The sequence below is a fragment of the Trachurus trachurus genome, assembly GCF_905171665.1.
Source record: "Trachurus trachurus genome assembly, chromosome: 14".
Taxonomy (NCBI): domain Eukaryota; kingdom Metazoa; phylum Chordata; class Actinopteri; order Carangiformes; family Carangidae; genus Trachurus; species Trachurus trachurus.
The window spans coordinates 25,842,645-25,859,938 of NC_139903.1; the positions used below are offsets into that span (position 1 = coordinate 25,842,645).

The 17,294-nt window shown below is 42.1% G+C and overlaps 2 protein-coding genes across 2 annotated transcripts in view; both read left to right on the forward strand.

The window, feature by feature from the left end:
* LOC310997417 (claudin-4-like) overlaps positions 1-17,294 on the forward strand; it is a gene marked incomplete at its 3' end in the record, with an annotated part of 147,964 nt that overhangs the window by 110,865 nt on the left and 19,805 nt on the right. The gene's annotated exons all lie outside the window — the stretch shown is intronic.
* Positions 14-13,103, forward strand: nf2b (NF2, moesin-ezrin-radixin like (MERLIN) tumor suppressor b). The gene is made up of 17 exons (XM_083987083.1): positions 14-337; positions 600-715; positions 2,027-2,152; positions 2,678-2,800; positions 2,921-3,004; positions 3,708-3,776; positions 3,919-4,001; positions 4,124-4,199; positions 4,320-4,457; positions 5,103-5,177; positions 5,269-5,382; positions 5,505-5,627; positions 5,782-5,999; positions 8,917-9,019; positions 9,771-9,901; positions 9,992-10,163; positions 11,044-13,103. Exons 2-17 carry the CDS (start codon positions 626-628, stop codon positions 11,089-11,091), a joined length of 1,773 nt encoding a protein of 590 aa, XP_083843209.1. The 5' UTR covers positions 14-337; positions 600-625; the 3' UTR covers positions 11,092-13,103.

Below are 17,294 nucleotides of genomic sequence, written 5' to 3' on the forward strand. Positions count from 1 at the left end.
GGGAGTCAAAACAAAAAACCTCCTGGAAAGTCGCTCTGACTTTTTAATAGCTAGCTAGCCAGCTTAAACACGTAGCTGCCGAGAACGTTATAAAAACTGTTTTTGTTTCTGTGTAAACTTTAGTTGCTACAAAGTCTTGTGTGTCGGAGGATTTCATCATGGAGAATCAAAAGTTTTGCTCTTTCTACAACTTGTTTTGGTCCGTTTTCGTGGCATAGCCGGGGAAGCTAACGCTGATTAGTTTATAGTAGTTAGCTTAGCATCGGTCTCCCCAACAAAAAGCCCTGCCTCTCCTGAGCCCTGTTGGACGGCAGAAGTTTCTCAACTTTCCTCTTTGGTAACGAGCCTTATCTGTGATTCAAATACACATAGTGTTTAACAAAGAAGTAAAGTTAATGTCCTCTGCAAAACCGGTGGTGTGGTTAAATTCGTATCGCATGATGGGTAATTTACAAGATTCAATAACATAGCCTGCCAGGACGGTGGCTCACGTCTCTCCAGACCTTTATAACTGTGTCGCTTGACTTACTATGTGTTGATTTTTATCATTTTAAAATACCACGTTTTATCCTGAAAGCAGCCCTGTTCTCTTCCCGCAGATTTCTGTGTCAGCAGCACCGTCAACATGTCTATCCTAGGATTAAAGAAGAAACAGCCCAAGACTTTCAAAGTTAAAGTCATCACCATGGATGCTGAAATGGAGTTCAGCTGTGAGGTATGGATTGATTTGGGCAAACTTTGAAAGGATGCTTCATCTCTGTGTCTAAAGATGAGTATCAATGATTGCATTTACATGTATAACCATCTTTAAGCTCACATTGTCATTGAGCAGTAACCTGGAGAATATCCCACTATGTTCTCTACATTTGGTGTTGTGCTAATGTCTTGACTTTGACACTAAAAGTAAAGAAATGTTGCTTTTATACACACACATATATGTATGTAACTTAATGCAAAGTGCAGTAATTAGAAAATATATTTTGAACATTTCTCCTCTATACACTTGTCAATAGTTTTTCAAGGTACTTGGCAGTTACAAGCGATTTGTGTGTCCTCTTTCTCATTATTTAATCACATACGGACTTCATGATGTTGAGTTCAGGGCTCACCATCTGGTGCAGGAACTCCTTGTTCCTCTTGTAGCGACGATAGGTCCTTGATTTCAAGCTGGGTGTTTGGGCTCATTATTGTGCTGCAGATTGAATGTGGGAATGACCGGACACCTCCACACTGGTGTTGTGTGTTTGAATTGAATATAAATATCTAAAAAGGCTGAAACTATTGCATAGTTGTGTATATACATTACAACACGAACCACATGCTCACGTTGCAGATACCATATTTATTTGTGTTGAAACCATGTCCTTGATGTAATCAGAGGTAGAAAAGAGCTGAGCATGTTTCCTCAAGTACATAACCATTTCTTGCTACAATCTAGAACACGTACTTTCTAAATGATGTAATACAACTTCCTCGGAAAAGCATCAGTCAGGGTTTCCCCCAGGATAGTGTTTAGTAGGCGCCTTAAGCTTCCTAGATACTGATGCTGGCTGAGACTGCTAACATCAGTATCTCATTCAGTATGCCATATTCTGTGTGAAATAGTGTCTCCACTTACTCTCCTGAAGGTTAATGTCCTATCTTATAAAAATATATGAATGTTTCATGATGTTAGGGAAGGAGGAGTTTTCCCCTCACACCAACACACTGCTGGAAAAGTCCAGTCAGTAAATCAGCCACATAAAGATTTTACCATAAAGTTAAAAATGACTTTGGGTTTCATACAAAGGGCCTTTTGAAATATTTGTTTACACCTGGGTTACCACAACAGTTACCCGAAATGGCTAAAGAACAACAGTATGCAACACAATGATGTAAACATGCCAGAGTGTAGCCATTGGCTAATTTCCATCTGTTGTCCCTAGCAGATGTCCCCTAGATAAAAGTAAAAACACAATATAAACATTTAATCACATTTCAGCATCTGAGCTCACAGGTCTCTTTTGTCTCTTACCGTTTTCCTCAGGTGAAGTGGAAGGGCAAAGACTTGTTTGACCTGGTGTGTCGCACCGTGGGTCTGAGAGAAACTTGGTTCTTTGGACTCAGGTACACTGTAAAGGACACTTACGCCTGGCTGAAACCAGAGAAGCGGGTGAGTAGACGAGTGAACCTCTGTGTGTGTGTGGCTAATGAGGATTCAGAAACGATGCATGTCTTCAAAGATAATAAATAATGAGAAGACTTTGCACAACGGACACAATTTGTATGTGTCGCCCAGAATTTGAAAGGTGAGGTAAATCTCGATTATAGTGTCGCATCTAGCAATTATTTTTTCATAATCAGTTTTTCCCTGGATTAGTTTTTAATTAAACACTGTCAGAACACGGCAGAAAATGCCCATCACAATTTCCTAGAGTCCAAGCTTGTGTCGTCTGACAAAACAAACCAAAACCTTGTTTGTCACTTTTGCATGATAAATTACTCAAGTCCCTAATTAACTGATTGTGTAAATTATGGAAAAGTTATTTGTAGACTGATTTATTGTTTATTGTGATGCTATTATGTAATAAGTATAACTGTGAGCATGACACTCTGGCTGTATTGACAGCTTAGTCTAATAAATACATTATTGTGCACTTCTGACCTACTTTCTCCTGCTGTTTATTTGTTCACCAAGGTCTTGGACCAGGAGGTTCCCAAGGACTCTCCCATAACATTTCATTTCCTGGCTAAATTCTTCCCAGAAAAAGTAGAGGAGGAACTGGTCCAAGAAATTACCCAACACCTCTTCTTCTTACAGGTAATGTAGCCAATGAGGTTTCTTGAGAGTTTGGGGATGGTGTAACTTTTATTCAGGCAGTAGAATTCATCTCGACTTGGTTCAACCGAGGTTCTTACACATCTGCTCACTCTTCCTTAGGTGAAAAAACAAATATTAGATGAAGAAATATTCTGCTCCCCTGAAGCATCTGTTCTGCTGGCATCATACGCTGTCCAAGCCAAGGTAAGAGAGCTGTGAACGCTTCACGTAAAGTTAACTGGTCCTTTACTGCACCTGCAAGATGCTAGCCATACCTGTATCCGCAAAAGATTAGTGCATTAGATTCACTCAATAAATTAAAGGTCCAGTGTGTAAAATGTGGGGGAAACCGTGACATCCAGCGTTCAGATTCATGATTGTCGACAAAGTGACGGTGGCCTCAAAGGACAAAAAAACTTGTTTACTATGATTGGAAGTATTTCAGGAGCATGGAGCGATGAGGTGAAGATCCAGCCATTTGACGATATGTCTGCTGTTTCATACTCCTCCTTCTTTCCTTCTGCCGCCCTCTTCGTTGGTTTATTTATTAAACTCATGAAACGTGCTCTCTGGCTGTACTGGCTGGATTTTCTGTTCGGGCTGCCTCACACACATGGCGGCGCAAGCAAGACCCTTGCTTTATGTACTATATAAAAGAAGAATTATAAGGCTATGAGAAACAAACAAACTTTATTTTATAGCGATTACACACATATACTAATATATTCATGGGTAGTATATTCAGATTTTGCCAATAAACCTTGACAATTATTACACACTGGACCTTTAATGTATCTCAGACTTTGACATAATGCCATAGTTAGAAAATGATCAATGGCATTTGTTTTGTTGGTGTTTAATACCAATATTTTTTCTTTTTTCTCTCCCTTTCTTCTCTCCATCACAGTATGGGGATTATGACCCAAACTTTCACAAGCCAGGCTTCTTGGCACAAGATGAACTTCTGCCAAAAAGAGTAAGAGTTTATTCCTTTGCACATTTGACCATCTAAAAAACCAAGGTCTAACATCTGTAGGAAATATCTGTTGGTAGCCAGTGTTTATGCGCCTTACGTGTGCATATAAGTAGAGACTACGATCCTATTTTCTGCATCTCAGGTTCTGATGCAGTATCAAATGACAGCCGACATGTGGGAGGAGAAGATCACAGCTTGGTATGCAGAGCACAGAGGCATCGCCAGGTAGGACCGGCACAGAAAAGAAAAAACAGTTTTACAAAAGATGCAGTCCCAGATTCTGTAGTAGTTGAAGCATCATGGGCTGATGTGGCTTCTCTTCTTCATTTGTCACGTTGTCTGCTCAGGGATGAGGCTGAGATGGAATACCTAAAGATTGCTCAGGACCTTGAGATGTACGGTGTCAGCTACTTTGCCATAACTGTGAGTGATGAATCTCTGTGTCGTCATGTCCTGCAGTTACATTTTGCACAGTGTTAGGAAAAGTCTAACCTCAAAAATGACTCTCATGATGTTTTTTGCATTTGTTCTACACATTCACAGCAAAATAAGAGGGACACCGACCTGTTACTGGGAGTGGATGCTCAGGGTCTTCACATTTACAGCCCCAACAGCAAACTCAACCCTAACAAGTCCTTTCCTTGGAGCGACATCCGTAATATCTCCTACAGTGAAAAGGAGGTAAGCAAGTCAGGCACTTCACAGGCCGCATTTTATGTTTTGTTCACATCACTCTGGAAGAAAGTAGAGCTCTCTGCTTCCACTAATTGAGCAGATGTTTACATGTTGTTCAAATCAGCTAGGTTGTCTTTACACTGCAGGCCTTGATGCCCAATTTCGATTTGTTGCTTATATCCAATTTTTTTAACTGTCTATTTTACATGTTCTATCAGAAGTAGTCCAGGTCAGTCCCACGTGTTAATCACGGGCTACAGAGGTTCAGCGAAACATGTGGGCACATGAATTAATATTATTATTGATGACGTACGACACGCATTGCCAGGAAAGATCCAATCTGTCTGTTTAGACTGCAGACGTATGGCAGATATCCGATTTGCACATATGAATCTGATTTGACAATATCTGATTCAATGCGTATTTGTCCGGTTTACACATTCGTGTTACAGATCCGATCTGAGCCACTTGACAGGAAAAATCTGAATTGGGCCACTTGAACCATGCAGTGTGAACGTAGCCAAAGTGACTTTATCTTAGCAGTTAGCAACAGCCTCTCTCTCCCTACCAAAGCCATCACGGTTGTGCTGCTAAACAAATGAGACCAGCAGTGCAAAGAAACTGAAATGTTTAATTTTCCTCCCGTTGCAGTTCACAATCAAACCCCTGGATAAGAAGAAAGATGTTTTCAAGTTTTACTCATCTCAGCTGCGCGTCAACAAGCTGGTTGGTTCACCTGGTTGCTTGCGTAAATGTTCAGTAATCACAAAGTCAAACAAAAGTTGCAGAAGTAAAGTCGCTGCCGGTTTGTTTCTAGATCCTGCAGTTGTGCATCGGTAACCACGATCTATTCATGAGGAGGAGGAAGGTGGACTCTATCGAAGTGCAGCAGATGAAGGCTCAAGCTAAAGAGGAGAAGGCACGCAAAAAGGTCAGCTCCCTCTCGTCTCCGCCAGAGCAATGCAAATAACTGATTAGATGGGATGTACTCCATGCATACATATGGAGAGTGCAAAACCCCTATTTTAATTGGATTTCTTGGCCTCTGTCTAGATGGAGCGGCAAATCCTGGCACGGGAAAAGCAGATGAGGGAGGAGGCGGAACGAGCAAAAGAGGAGATGGAGCGGAGACTTTTCCAGCTGCAGGATGAATCGCGATTGGCCAACGAGGCCCTGGTGAGAACTCCATCCTTAACGTGAAATAATTGTTTGGCTTTCGTGTGAACAGGCTGGGCAGAAAAATGCTTTCCTGGTTAATTGGATGACAGAGTAGTAATAGAAACCTCAGCCCCCCGAACTCTTCCACCATTAATTTTATACTTGTTTGCAGCTCCGGTCCGAGGAGGCTGCAGACCTTCTGGCAGAGAAGGCCCAGATTGCCGAGGAGGAAGCCAAGCTGCTGGCCCACAAGGCGGCAGACGCTGAGCAGGAGAGGCAGAGGTTAGAGGTCACTGCCATGAAGACCAAGGAGGAGAAAAGGCTGATGGAGCAGAAGATGAGGGAGGCAGAGCAGCTGGCTGTGAAGCTGGTGGAGCAGTCTGAGAGGAGGTATGGAATCGGTTCAGTATAAATCTGGATTTTCTCTTGATTTTTCTCCATTGTTGAAGGGATAGTTCAACATTTTGGCAAATTGGCCCATTGTCTTCCCTATAGTTTTAGGAGTAGGTTCGTTACCTTTATTTGTCGGTGCAAGCTATTTTTAGAACTGCCGAGCGCAGCCGCGAGCTGCTCAGAGAGCTACGCTATGGAGGCTAATGAGATTTCTTGGTTTCCCTCATCAAACTCATCAAATACACAATCCAACAACTCCAAAATGCTCTGGTGGACAAGTTGTGACCTGCACATTCACCACGCTATGAGATAATAACGGAACGTTATGAAACAGAGTTGTTTTAGAGGTAAATTCATGCAAAACAGCTGATGTGTGTTGCCTTCAGGAACAGTTTTTCAGCAAGCAGCCTCTGCATTTGCCTCGAAAACAACTCTGTCTTGTAACTTTCCGTTATTATCTCATAGCGTGGTGAATGTGCAGGTCACAACTTGTCCACCAGAGCGTTTTGGAGTTGTTGGATTGTGTATTTGATGAGTTTGATGAGGGAAACCAAGAAATCCCATTAGCCTCCGTAGCGTAGCTCTGAGCAGCTCACAGCTCTGCTCCGCCGTTCTAAAAATAGCTTGCACAACAATTAAAGGTAATGAACCTACTGCTATGACTATAGGGATTATGGCAATGGGCCAATGTGCCAAAATGTTGAACTATCCCTTTAACTGATAACATCCACTTACCTTGCAGCGAATGTATGAAATATAGCTGATTTACTGCAGGGTTCAGCCGTAATCAGCTGAGCCCGAGGGTTAATGAGATACACTTTTAAAGGGATTACTCTTTGGTTTCTTTAATGTCTTGTAAATGAGGAACATGGCTTTTGTAGTGAGTGTCGGGGATTAGAGAAGAATGAGACGCCCAGGTTAATCTCACCAGGAGACCACAGATAACCAGGTTGCTAATAGGGTTTTTCTAAGTACACATGTGCGTGACGAAAGGCTGCAGACAGCAGAGTGGCTGTATGAAGAGCGATGCGTCTTTGTATTGAAAATAATTCAGCGGTGTTCCAGCTGCAGCCGCCACTGAAGCTGAGACAAAGTAGCCTCCAGAGGTCTCAATAAATTGGTCCCCAAAATGAAATTTGATGACTTGTCAAATCCAGACGCATTAAAACTCTGCTCTATATGTCTGTCTCCTCACTGTGCCACGCAGCTTCGGCTCAGACAAACAGAAGACGTCAGGACTGAGACAGTTTGTTATCAATACAACAGTCAGTGGCAGAGAGAAGTCTGATGACTGACCTGCTGCATATATACCAAGGGGGCAGTTGTCGGTCTGAGAAGTGAAGCTCACTTCCGCATTCAAAAAGCTGCAATCCCCCCGGCTGTCGCTGGGGGCTGGCTCCAGAAGGGAGCAACTCCAATCGAGCCCCATGTTAAAATAGCCGATTTTACAGCTTAAAAAAACATATTTACAGCCTGGTACATTTTATTTTTTTGGTCTCAATCGATAGTTTCTACCCCTGCACACACTCTGAGGGGGGTGAATTTTTTTTAAACTCTACCGTTGTACCGTTATTAGGTTTAAAGTTCTGGCCAATTAGGGCGCAGAACCGTTGAGTGACAGGTCCGGCGACCGCTGTTACGAGGCCAGTGGGCGGGCCCTCGGCCGGCCAACGGCCGCACCGCTCCAAATATGGCAAGTAGAATCCAACATGGCGCGGTTCAAACCCCCGTAGTAGCGGCACAAAACAGACTCCCCCAAACCAATGGGTGACGTCACGGACGCTACGTCCATTCTTTTTACAGTCTATGATATATACACACAGTATATACTGTATATTATTCCTCTCTGTGTAACCAGCTTCCTTCAGTTCATAATCAATTAACCCAAGGTGACGTTTTGTGTTTGTTTTTTTTACTTTGCACACAAGTTCTTCCACCTGCTATCTACATTACCCACAATGCCTCAAATGAGAAATGAGGAGCAGGCTGCTTAAAGGGATACTTCACCCAAAATCGATAATTCACCAATTGTCTACTCACCGTCATGCCAAGGAAGGGTTCGGAGAACTTTCGGAGTCATCAAAGCGCTTTTGTAGTTCCGGGGAGGTCCGGCTGGCGGCGGATAGTGCTCGCTTTTCGTCCAATCGTCCAAAACACACACTATGAAACATCCAAATACCTCCATACTGCTCGTCCGTACTGACCCAAGTGTCCTGATGTTTGTGCGCATGCGCGAGATTTGCTGCGAGATTTTCAATTGTCGTTGTAAACCATTGGATGTATGATGTAAACACAGAAGAAAAGGCATCTCACGCAGCCACTGGGAGCTACTACAACAACAGGGCTAAAAACAGACATCAAATACATTTTTTCCGAACAACTTTTTCATGTCTTGGCTTCAGGACACTTGGGTCAGTAGGACGAGCAGTATGGAGGTATCTGGATGTTTCATAGTGTGTGTTTCGGATGATTCAAACGTGAAAAAAACGTTTTAGTAAAACACAGGTTAATGAGGCTTTTTTTTTTACATTTGCTGTTGTGTTTTTTCCAGCTTTTCACACTTATACATATATTTAAAATGTTGGATACATTTTCTAGAGGACGTGGAAGTGCCGTATCATAAGGTGTGTTGAAGTAATCCCAGTGTTTCAGAGGGAAGCAGGAAAGAATGGAGGAGTTCACGATAGTTAAACTTCCAATAGTGCCCCACTGGGGTCCAATATCACATGAAAAGCCCCTGAAATGAGCACAATAGGTCGTCTTTAATGTGTTAGAATTTTTCAGGACACTCAGCTCCAAGTCACAAATGTCCCACAGGGTTCAAGGTCACAAACCCAAGTATTGATTGTACATGAGTAATAACACTGCGGCTGTCTTCCAGAAGCCTTGACTTTAACCAAACCTGTGGTTCCAGGTTGAAGGAGGCAGATCACCTGAAACAAGACCTGACGGAGGCAAAAGACGCCGAGCGGAGAGCCAAACAGAAGCTGCTGGAGATCACCAAGACCACATACCCTGTACGGTGATGGACGACACTGCTGCTGTGCTGTTCCTGTGAATGAATGAAGCTTCTTTCTGCTCTCAAAGCTGTTATTGAAAATCTGTGAAATAGAAATCCAGCAGTTATTGATTTCACATGTTTCCCAGAATGCCTAACCTTTCACTTTTAGCCGAACCACAGTGGTTCAGACAAGACAGTGACGGCCCTGTGAGCGTGCGTGTCGGTTACCCAACAATGGCGTCTCTTCTAAAGCTGTTAGCGTAGATGCTGCGTTTGCTTTGATTACGTGAGAACGAGAGAGTAGCTCTTCTCGGAGCTGGCTTCAGCAAGAGTTGGAACAAAATGTACAGGATGCAGAATCTGATTGGTTGAAGTAAATCTGTGATGGACAGATGGTTCATCCAATCATCTGCCAAGTAGATTTCCAGCAGAACCTTCCCAACTGGTTCTGTGTAACAAACCATCTGGTGTGTCAGTTTAAAGAATCTCTTCTGTGCCAGTGGAGAGGTGAGCTTTTTTGAGATCAGGATGTTGTCGAGGCAACCTGAACTTAAAGTGGCCTGTTGACTTTTTTTTTTTTTAATTGTACAGTGTGACGAAAGAAAAGTTTTCTTTCAGTTTGTGTCATGAGAGTAGCTTCACTGTCACTGTCAGAAATGACTAAAACATTTACGTGCAATTAATGTGCATTACATTAAACTTAATCTTGCCTTGTAGTAGTCGTCTGCTTAAACCTTCATGAGTGCATCTACTTGACTGTCTTCCAGCTCATAGCAGCCTACTCTACTCCACCTGCTCCCCCCGAAGCATCCGACCTGGGCTATGAGTCAGCGTCTACGCGCCTCGACTTCAAGGACTCCGACATGAAAAGGCTGTCTATGGAGATCGAGAGAGAGAGGTGAGCTGGAGTTTAAATCCGCCGCAACAACATTTTTGAATGACAGCTTGCCTCTGCTCGCTTCTGATACCTTTCCACGCATCGACACAGGCTGGAGTACATGGAGAAGAGCAAACACCTGCAGGATCAGCTGAAGGAGCTCAAGACGGAGATCGAGTCCCTGAAGCTGGAGGAGCAGCAGCAGCAGGCCGGCCTCTACGGCCTCCACGGCGAGGCCAGGGGATACGTGCATCAGGAGCCTGCCTACTTACCTCACAGCAACGTATGTATGAGCATGTCACCCTATCAACGAATACCTAATGTCACTGATGACTCTTCATAACTGTTCCCTCTGTCCATGGTGATGGTTCTGGCGTCGAATCACTCGCTGCATGGCAACTCTGGACCTGTTTGCATTATCCAAAGCATTATGGGAGCTGAAGTGCCAAAATATTTTTCTTAAATAGAATAAGAGGAAGTAAATGATTTATTTTCTTCCCACTGGTTAAAGGGATAGTTCAACATTTTTGGCTAATTGGCCCATTGCCATAATCCCTATAGTCTTAAGAGTAGGTTAATTACCGCTGAGATAATAACGGAACATTACGAGACGGATTAGTTTTTGAGGCAAATGCAGAGACTGCTTGCCGAAAAACTGCCCGTGACAGGAACGCGCATCAGTGATTTTGCATGGATTTACCTCGAAAACAACTCTGTCGCGTAACGTTCCGTTATTATCTCATAGCGTGGTCCGCGAGAGCGTTTTGGAGTTGTTGGATTGTGTATTTGATGAGTTTGATGAGGGAAACCAAGAAATCCTATTAACCTCCGTAGCGTAGCTCTGAGCAGCTCACGGCTCTGCTCCGCAGTTCTAACAATAGCTTGCACCGACAATTAACGAACCTACTCCTAAAACTATAGGGATTATGGCAATGGGCCAATTTGCCAAAATGTTGAACTATCCCTTTAAGTCATGTAGTGACAGTGTGAGTCAGAAGATAAAAGATGAGGTGCACATGACGCACATCTGTGCTGCGTTACTACACAAGTACATGCATATTTCTCGTCTTTGAGTTTCATTGCACCATGGATCCACATTTCTTTGCACCGATCTCAGCCGCCTGTGCTTCTCTCTAACTGCTCACACTTGTCTTGTTTTGCAGCGAAACTCTGCATACATGTCTCAGATGGCCTTCTTTGAAGAAGTGTGATCCTAGTCCGAGCAAGATGAGGAGGGACGGCAGCAGCTGCTGTCATGCAGTATTTTCTCAACGCGTTGGGTTCATTTTTTCTTTTTTTCTTTTACCAGGATGAAACTAACAGACACACACATGCATCATGTCTATGAGCATTGGAAAGACTTTCAACCTAACCTCCTGCCTGCACAGGCTGTCACACTAGGTTGTACCACCTGACACACTACAGCACCTTCCATATTGCAGATGTAACGATCACATATGCCATATAACACTGATTCAGGCTATGGTGCTGAGGATAGATGTATGAATGAGGTTTTATTTGATGATGTTTTCTGTGTGGTTTTATGGGATGCCTAGACTTGAGCCTTAATGACATTAATGCCTTAAAGACATTTTCAGGCCGATATTAAGTTAATGTTTTGTTTTAACCCCCCCCCCCCCCCCCCCCCCCCCCCTAAAAATGAGCTTTTGACAAAGTTCCTGCATCAAATGTAATTAAGGTAATTATCATTTTCAGGCCTCATATTCAGAATATTTTATAAACACAGAAGCTCTTGGTCGTTTTCTTTCAAACTAGGAAAGTGTGTGTGTGTCAAACCCAAATGTTTGATTCTACGTTTCCCAGGCTGTCATTGAATGTAGCTATGAACACTAAACACTAAAGGTAACTCTTAATCAATGGCATGTAATGTGAAAAATTAACATTGTGCTCTTGCCCATAAAAGTAATTAGTCTCAAACTAGAGCTCAAAGTAACGTCTGAGGAGCAGATGTGTGCAGGGACATTGTCTAGAGGGGGCACTCCAGGAAAATGTCAGGTTCAGTGTTGGAGCTTTGTGTTGGTCTTTGAAAAAACAGTGTTTTCTGTAACAAAGTTCACGGACTGTCTTTGCTGATAACAGCACGTAGTTGCCTTCTGTAGTTTCTAGTGCATCACTGCAGTAGTTCAGATACACATTGTATAGAATTACAAGCTTGAGCTTTGCCTTTTCAAGTTTTTATATTTTGTACTCTAGACTGTTGATGTGCCTTGAACTTTATTTTTTACTATTATGAGTTGAGTTACTAAGATTTCATTTGATATCATTGCGCTCATGTGTCTTAGCAGTAGAGTTTTCTTGATGTTTGGGGTGGAGTTCATACCCTGACTGATTTACAGAGTAACAGATTGATGCCTTTCTTATTTTCTTCTTTTCTTTTCTCAGGGTTAGTGTTGGAGACAATCACTGTTTTCCCCTGAGATATACAGTATGGTATCCATTAATGTTTACCCTTTTTTTTTTTTGAAGAGGCTGTTTTTCATTTAATTTAACTTGAATAAGTTTAACAGTAGTGGACGTGATAAATATTTTGGCTTGCAGCAGATGCACTGGGTCATATGAGTTAACTTTTACTCTACTACACTTCTCATTATTTTGTCAAAAAGGGAGAGGCCTGATGCCAAATTTACAGCCAGAGACTCTGCTTGTTTTTTTTTTTATCATGTAGCTCATTAGACTGATTTCATTGGAAACTGAACAGTAATTGACAGTTGATTGGTCCATTATTAACTCCATAACTGATTACCAGTGAGTAAGGCTTCTTTTGGCATTGAGTAAATGGTATTGCGTCAGGTGTCCAAGTGAAAATGTTCGTCTTCATCAACACATTGCTTAAGTGCTTTCATTTGCATCTTTAATCCTATTTATTTGTGCTATAAATCCATAAACAACATCCCTACTCACTTTTTCTCACGTGTATTATGAAGACACTTGATCATATTTTCATCTTTGTTTTCATTTCTATCTTGGGATTTTCTTGTCAAAATTTCATATCTCAAAAGAGATGGTGGGGGGTTTAAGTTTTACTATGAAGTGACAAAAATGTTAAATTAACTTGCACAAGAGATTTGGAAAATGACATAATGTCTCTGCCTGATATTTGTGGAAACATTGGTATTTGTCTCATACATAATCATAGAATCATTCTTGCTTAAATGCGGTCACCTCAGCTACATAACAAACACCCCCACCCTCTAAATCTGTTGTTGTCGTCAGCACTTGAACCTGCATAAAATACATGTTTACTGAGAATCCATTTTCTGTCTGGATCATGGTATCAATCATTTCTGCAGAATGAGAGATGTTTTAAAGATGAATATTGTCTAATCTCATGTGACTCTTGGTCACTGAGTTGTGGTCATGTGTGTTTAGCATGTTGATTTATTTAGTCAACGGGTGAACTGCCATAAACAGGATTATACTCAAATGTGTCTTGCAAAGACCTTGTGCAGCATCATTTTAAGACCGAAAACTTCTAATGAAGGTAAAAAGTGTTCAACTCAAACTACATGATGTTTCCATTCTACTATTTAGTAACAATCATATGGAGCCACTTATCACCACTTAGTAATTCAACATTTTGGCAAATTGGCCCATTGCCATAATCCCTATACTATAGTTTTAAGAGTAGGTTTGTTACCTTTAATTGTCGGTGCAAGATGGTTTTCGAACAGCTGAGCCGAGCGGCAAGCTGCTCAGAGCTACAGAGGCTCGTACACTTTATTGGTTTCCCTCATCAAACTCCAACTCCAAAACGCTCTGGTGGACAGGTTGTGACCTGCACATTCACCACGCTATGAGATAACAACGGAACATTACGAGACAGAGTTGTTTTAGAGGTAAATTCATGCAAAACCGCTGATGCGTGTTTCTGTTAGGGGCAGTTTTCAGCAAGCAGTCTCTGCATTTGCCTCGAAAACAACTCTGTCTCATAACGTTCCGTTATTATCTCATAGTGTGGTGAATGTGCAGGTCACAACTTGTCCACCAGAGCGTTTTGGAGTTGTTGGATTGTGTATTTGATGAGTTTGATGAGGGAAACCAAGAAATCCCATTAGCCTCCGTAGCGTAGCTCTGAGCAGCTCACATCTCTGCTCTGCCGTTCTAAAATCAGCTTGCGCCGACAAAGGTAACGATTCTACTACTAAAACTATAGGGATTATGGAAATGGGCCAATTTTCCAACGTGTTGAACTATTCCTTTAACACTAAAGTACACACATTTGAGGGAAAAGTTGAAAGCAAAGTGAAACCAGGTTAAAGAGACGGAGATCTTTTTCAATAAAAGCATTGCAGAGCTCAGTGCAGAGAGGAGGGGCCAGTCACAGAGGGAGTGCTCATCATCCAGGAGAAGGACGAGGTGATCACTGCTGTCAGGACTCTGGTAGACAGAAAGCAGGAGCGCTTGGTCAAACAAAAAACTTTGAGAAAGATCCACCAGAGTGAGACTGAGTGACAGGGAAAAATTCACTCTCTGGAAGACAGACTCGGGTGCGAGAAGGAAAGAGGACAGCGTAAAGACTTGAATCACTCTCTGCTCATCAGTCCCGGTGAGCCCAGACCAAGCAGAGTCCCAGCTTGTCCAGTCTCCTTGTGTTCCTGTCTGACATAGTACTGCTGCCCCGGCAGACTGCAGCGTTAAGTATGACACTCACCACCGAGTCTGACTGATAAAAGGTCCTCAGCCTTGTTGTAAAAAAGAAGTGTTTAAAACAAAATTCATTCATCAGAAACTCAACTAAAGTTACAGTGGTCCTCCCTGGCCTTTGCCTCATCCCTCCACAAGTTTGGTGCAAAGCAGTTCTGCATCATGCTGCTGCCAAACAGACAGACAGTTGAAAACACTGCGTCCTTGACAGATGTAAAAATAGAGGAGCCACAGAGATCCAGAGGAGAGGTAGAGCAGAGCGGATCAACGAGGCCAGCAGGATGGAGCAGGACATCCAGCACCTGACTCAGTGAAACACTGAGCTTGACGTATTGTACATTACATCAGTCGATCAGTTTTGATTTGAATCATATATTGTACATTTTTCTCAGGTTTAGCATTTGGAGAAGAAAATCCTGAACCGACTTTTCAGGAACATCAAAATCTGACAAAGACAAGGCAACAAAAAGAACAACAAAAGGAAATGAAAACAAAGAGGAGAGGCAGGGAAGAGAAGGCTGGAGAAGTAGATCAAAGACGACGAGAAGAAAGAGAAGGAAAGTCCTGTTTACCCTCCACCCATCCATCCCTCCTCCCAGTGATAGAGGAACTTGGTGTTTGAGCTTATACTGTTAGAAATATACATAATTACATGTAGACCTAATATAACTTAAAGGGATAGTTCACCCAAACTTCAAATTTCACTCATTATCTACTCACCCTATAAGGGCTGGGAGAAGTTTCAGAGTCCTCCGTGCCTTGTCTGAGTTACAGCGGGGCTCCGTGCAGCACTGCATGTCCATATGACGGTAGCGAATGGGCCTCACTTTTCTTCGTCCAAAAAGACACACCAAAAAAACATCCAAATACCTCCATAGTGCTCGTCTGTAATGTCCCTCTTGTATTGAAGCCCCAACATGAGAAATTGTTCTGAAAAAAATTAAATAAGTCTATATTTTAAGGTTGTTTGTAGCGGAAGCTCCCAGTGTTGCTCTGCCGGAATCTCGCGTGATTTGCTGAGCCGTGAACTGGATGTCAAATGCAAATCGCGCGAGATTTGCACAAACACAGGCAAAGCAGTGAACTGAGACACTGGGAGCTTCCGCTACAAACAAGCTTAAAACCTCCTACTTATTTAATTTTTTTCTGAACAATTTCTCATGTTGGGGCTTCAATACAAGAGGGACATTACAGACGAGCACTATGGAGGTATTTGGATGTTTTTTTTGGTGTGTCTTTTTTGAAGAAGAATATGGACATACAAAAATTTGAATTTTGGGTGAACTATCCCTTTAATCATGTCCACCTCTTTCTGTCATTGACTACAGTTTGAATCTGTTACCATGGCAAAGGTTTCAAGTGTGTATGTGTGTGCACGCGCGCGCAAGTGCATGCATAACAAAAGCTGTATGTGCTATGTGTGAGCCTGTGCGTGTGGTGTGATGTAGTTCGACCGTGGGTGTTTGTGTGTGCGTGCATGTGCACCCCTGACCACTAGATGGCAGTGTTTCACATCCCGGGAGTTGATCTTCTGAATGTGTGCGCGCCAAATGTTCATCCCACAGAAGAAAACTCTCCACCAGGCAGGTTTTTTAAGGATCATGCATGAAATAGGTTTGTAGAGCAGCTGATTATCTCACTCCACATGGTTTCAAAGACTGATGAGTGCAACTATTTTATCAACTCCAGAGCTTCTTCGTGGGAAACAAAGGGGGGGAATGAATTATGAGTGAATGTTATGTAGCCTTTATTCTCACAAACAAAAGGTCTCATCCATCCAGTGATTTTGCCTGCCAGGTTTTACCTACCAGCCTCAGTGGAGGATGTCAGACATACAGAAATGTTGTTTGTTCATTTTCTAAAAACTTTCACTTTTATTTTATTTTTACCAACTTATATGTTCACTGTGCTTCCACACACTCAGCTCTATAGTAAATTGAGCTTCACAGTAAGAGTTGTATAGCTGGCAGTGTTAGATCATGACTAGATAATGATGCGGCCTCACATTTGAATTGGAAAAACAACAACACACGTTGTTGGGTAATGTGATTCAGTGAAATTCATCTTGAATCCTCTGTAAATACACTGTTCTCTCTTCCTGCTAACATTGCTCTCATCCACCGTAAACACACTTTCTGTCAAACCAGTTTGTCTTGTGGATTTAAATAGCCAGGAGGAGGAGGGCTGAAAGTCCAGGGGGGGTTTCTGAAAGGATCTATTCAGCTCATCGCTGGCATTTTTACATGATTACCAACACTCATTGAAAAAAAAGCTGTGACTTGCTTGATCTCAATGTAGTTGTTTATTGAAAAGTAAAAGTATCTGATCAAATAAAATAGAAAATAAAATCACATTTCACAGTTTTAAAAAAAAACATCTGAATCTTTACAGAAACCCCTGTTGACAGTAAAAACTCTGCTGCTAATATTTTTTGTGTTACTTATCAAATAAGCACATGGAATAAAAACTGTAACATCAGTTTAAAATAATTAAGGAAAGTTGGCTTAGATATGTTTCTACTTCATAACTGCATTCAGGCAACAGTTTATCCAACAACAACAAAAAGGCAAGTGAGAAAGTCTGAGGTAAAATTATTACAGTGAATGGATTCAGCCTTTTTCAGGATGTTTAAGAAAAAAATAGCAAGGATAATTAACATTTTACACTCAACATTCATGATTCAGAAAGTTCATTATTGAAAAACGCAACTGTAACATACTTCATTTGCACCTGGATCAGTTCAACTTCA

Bases quoted from the DNA above. Each gene is read 5' to 3' on its own strand.
- nf2b (XM_083987083.1), top strand. From the start codon at position 626: ATGTCTATCCTAGGATTAAAGAAGAAACAGCCCAAGACTTTCAAAGTT. The intron at 3,005-3,707 runs GTAAGAGAGCTG...TCTCCATCACAG, and splicing joins CATACGCTGTCCAAGCCAAG to TATGGGGATTATGACCCAAA. The intron at 10,164-11,043 runs GTATGTATGAGC...CTTGTTTTGCAG, and splicing joins CCTACTTACCTCACAGCAAC to CGAAACTCTGCATACATGTC.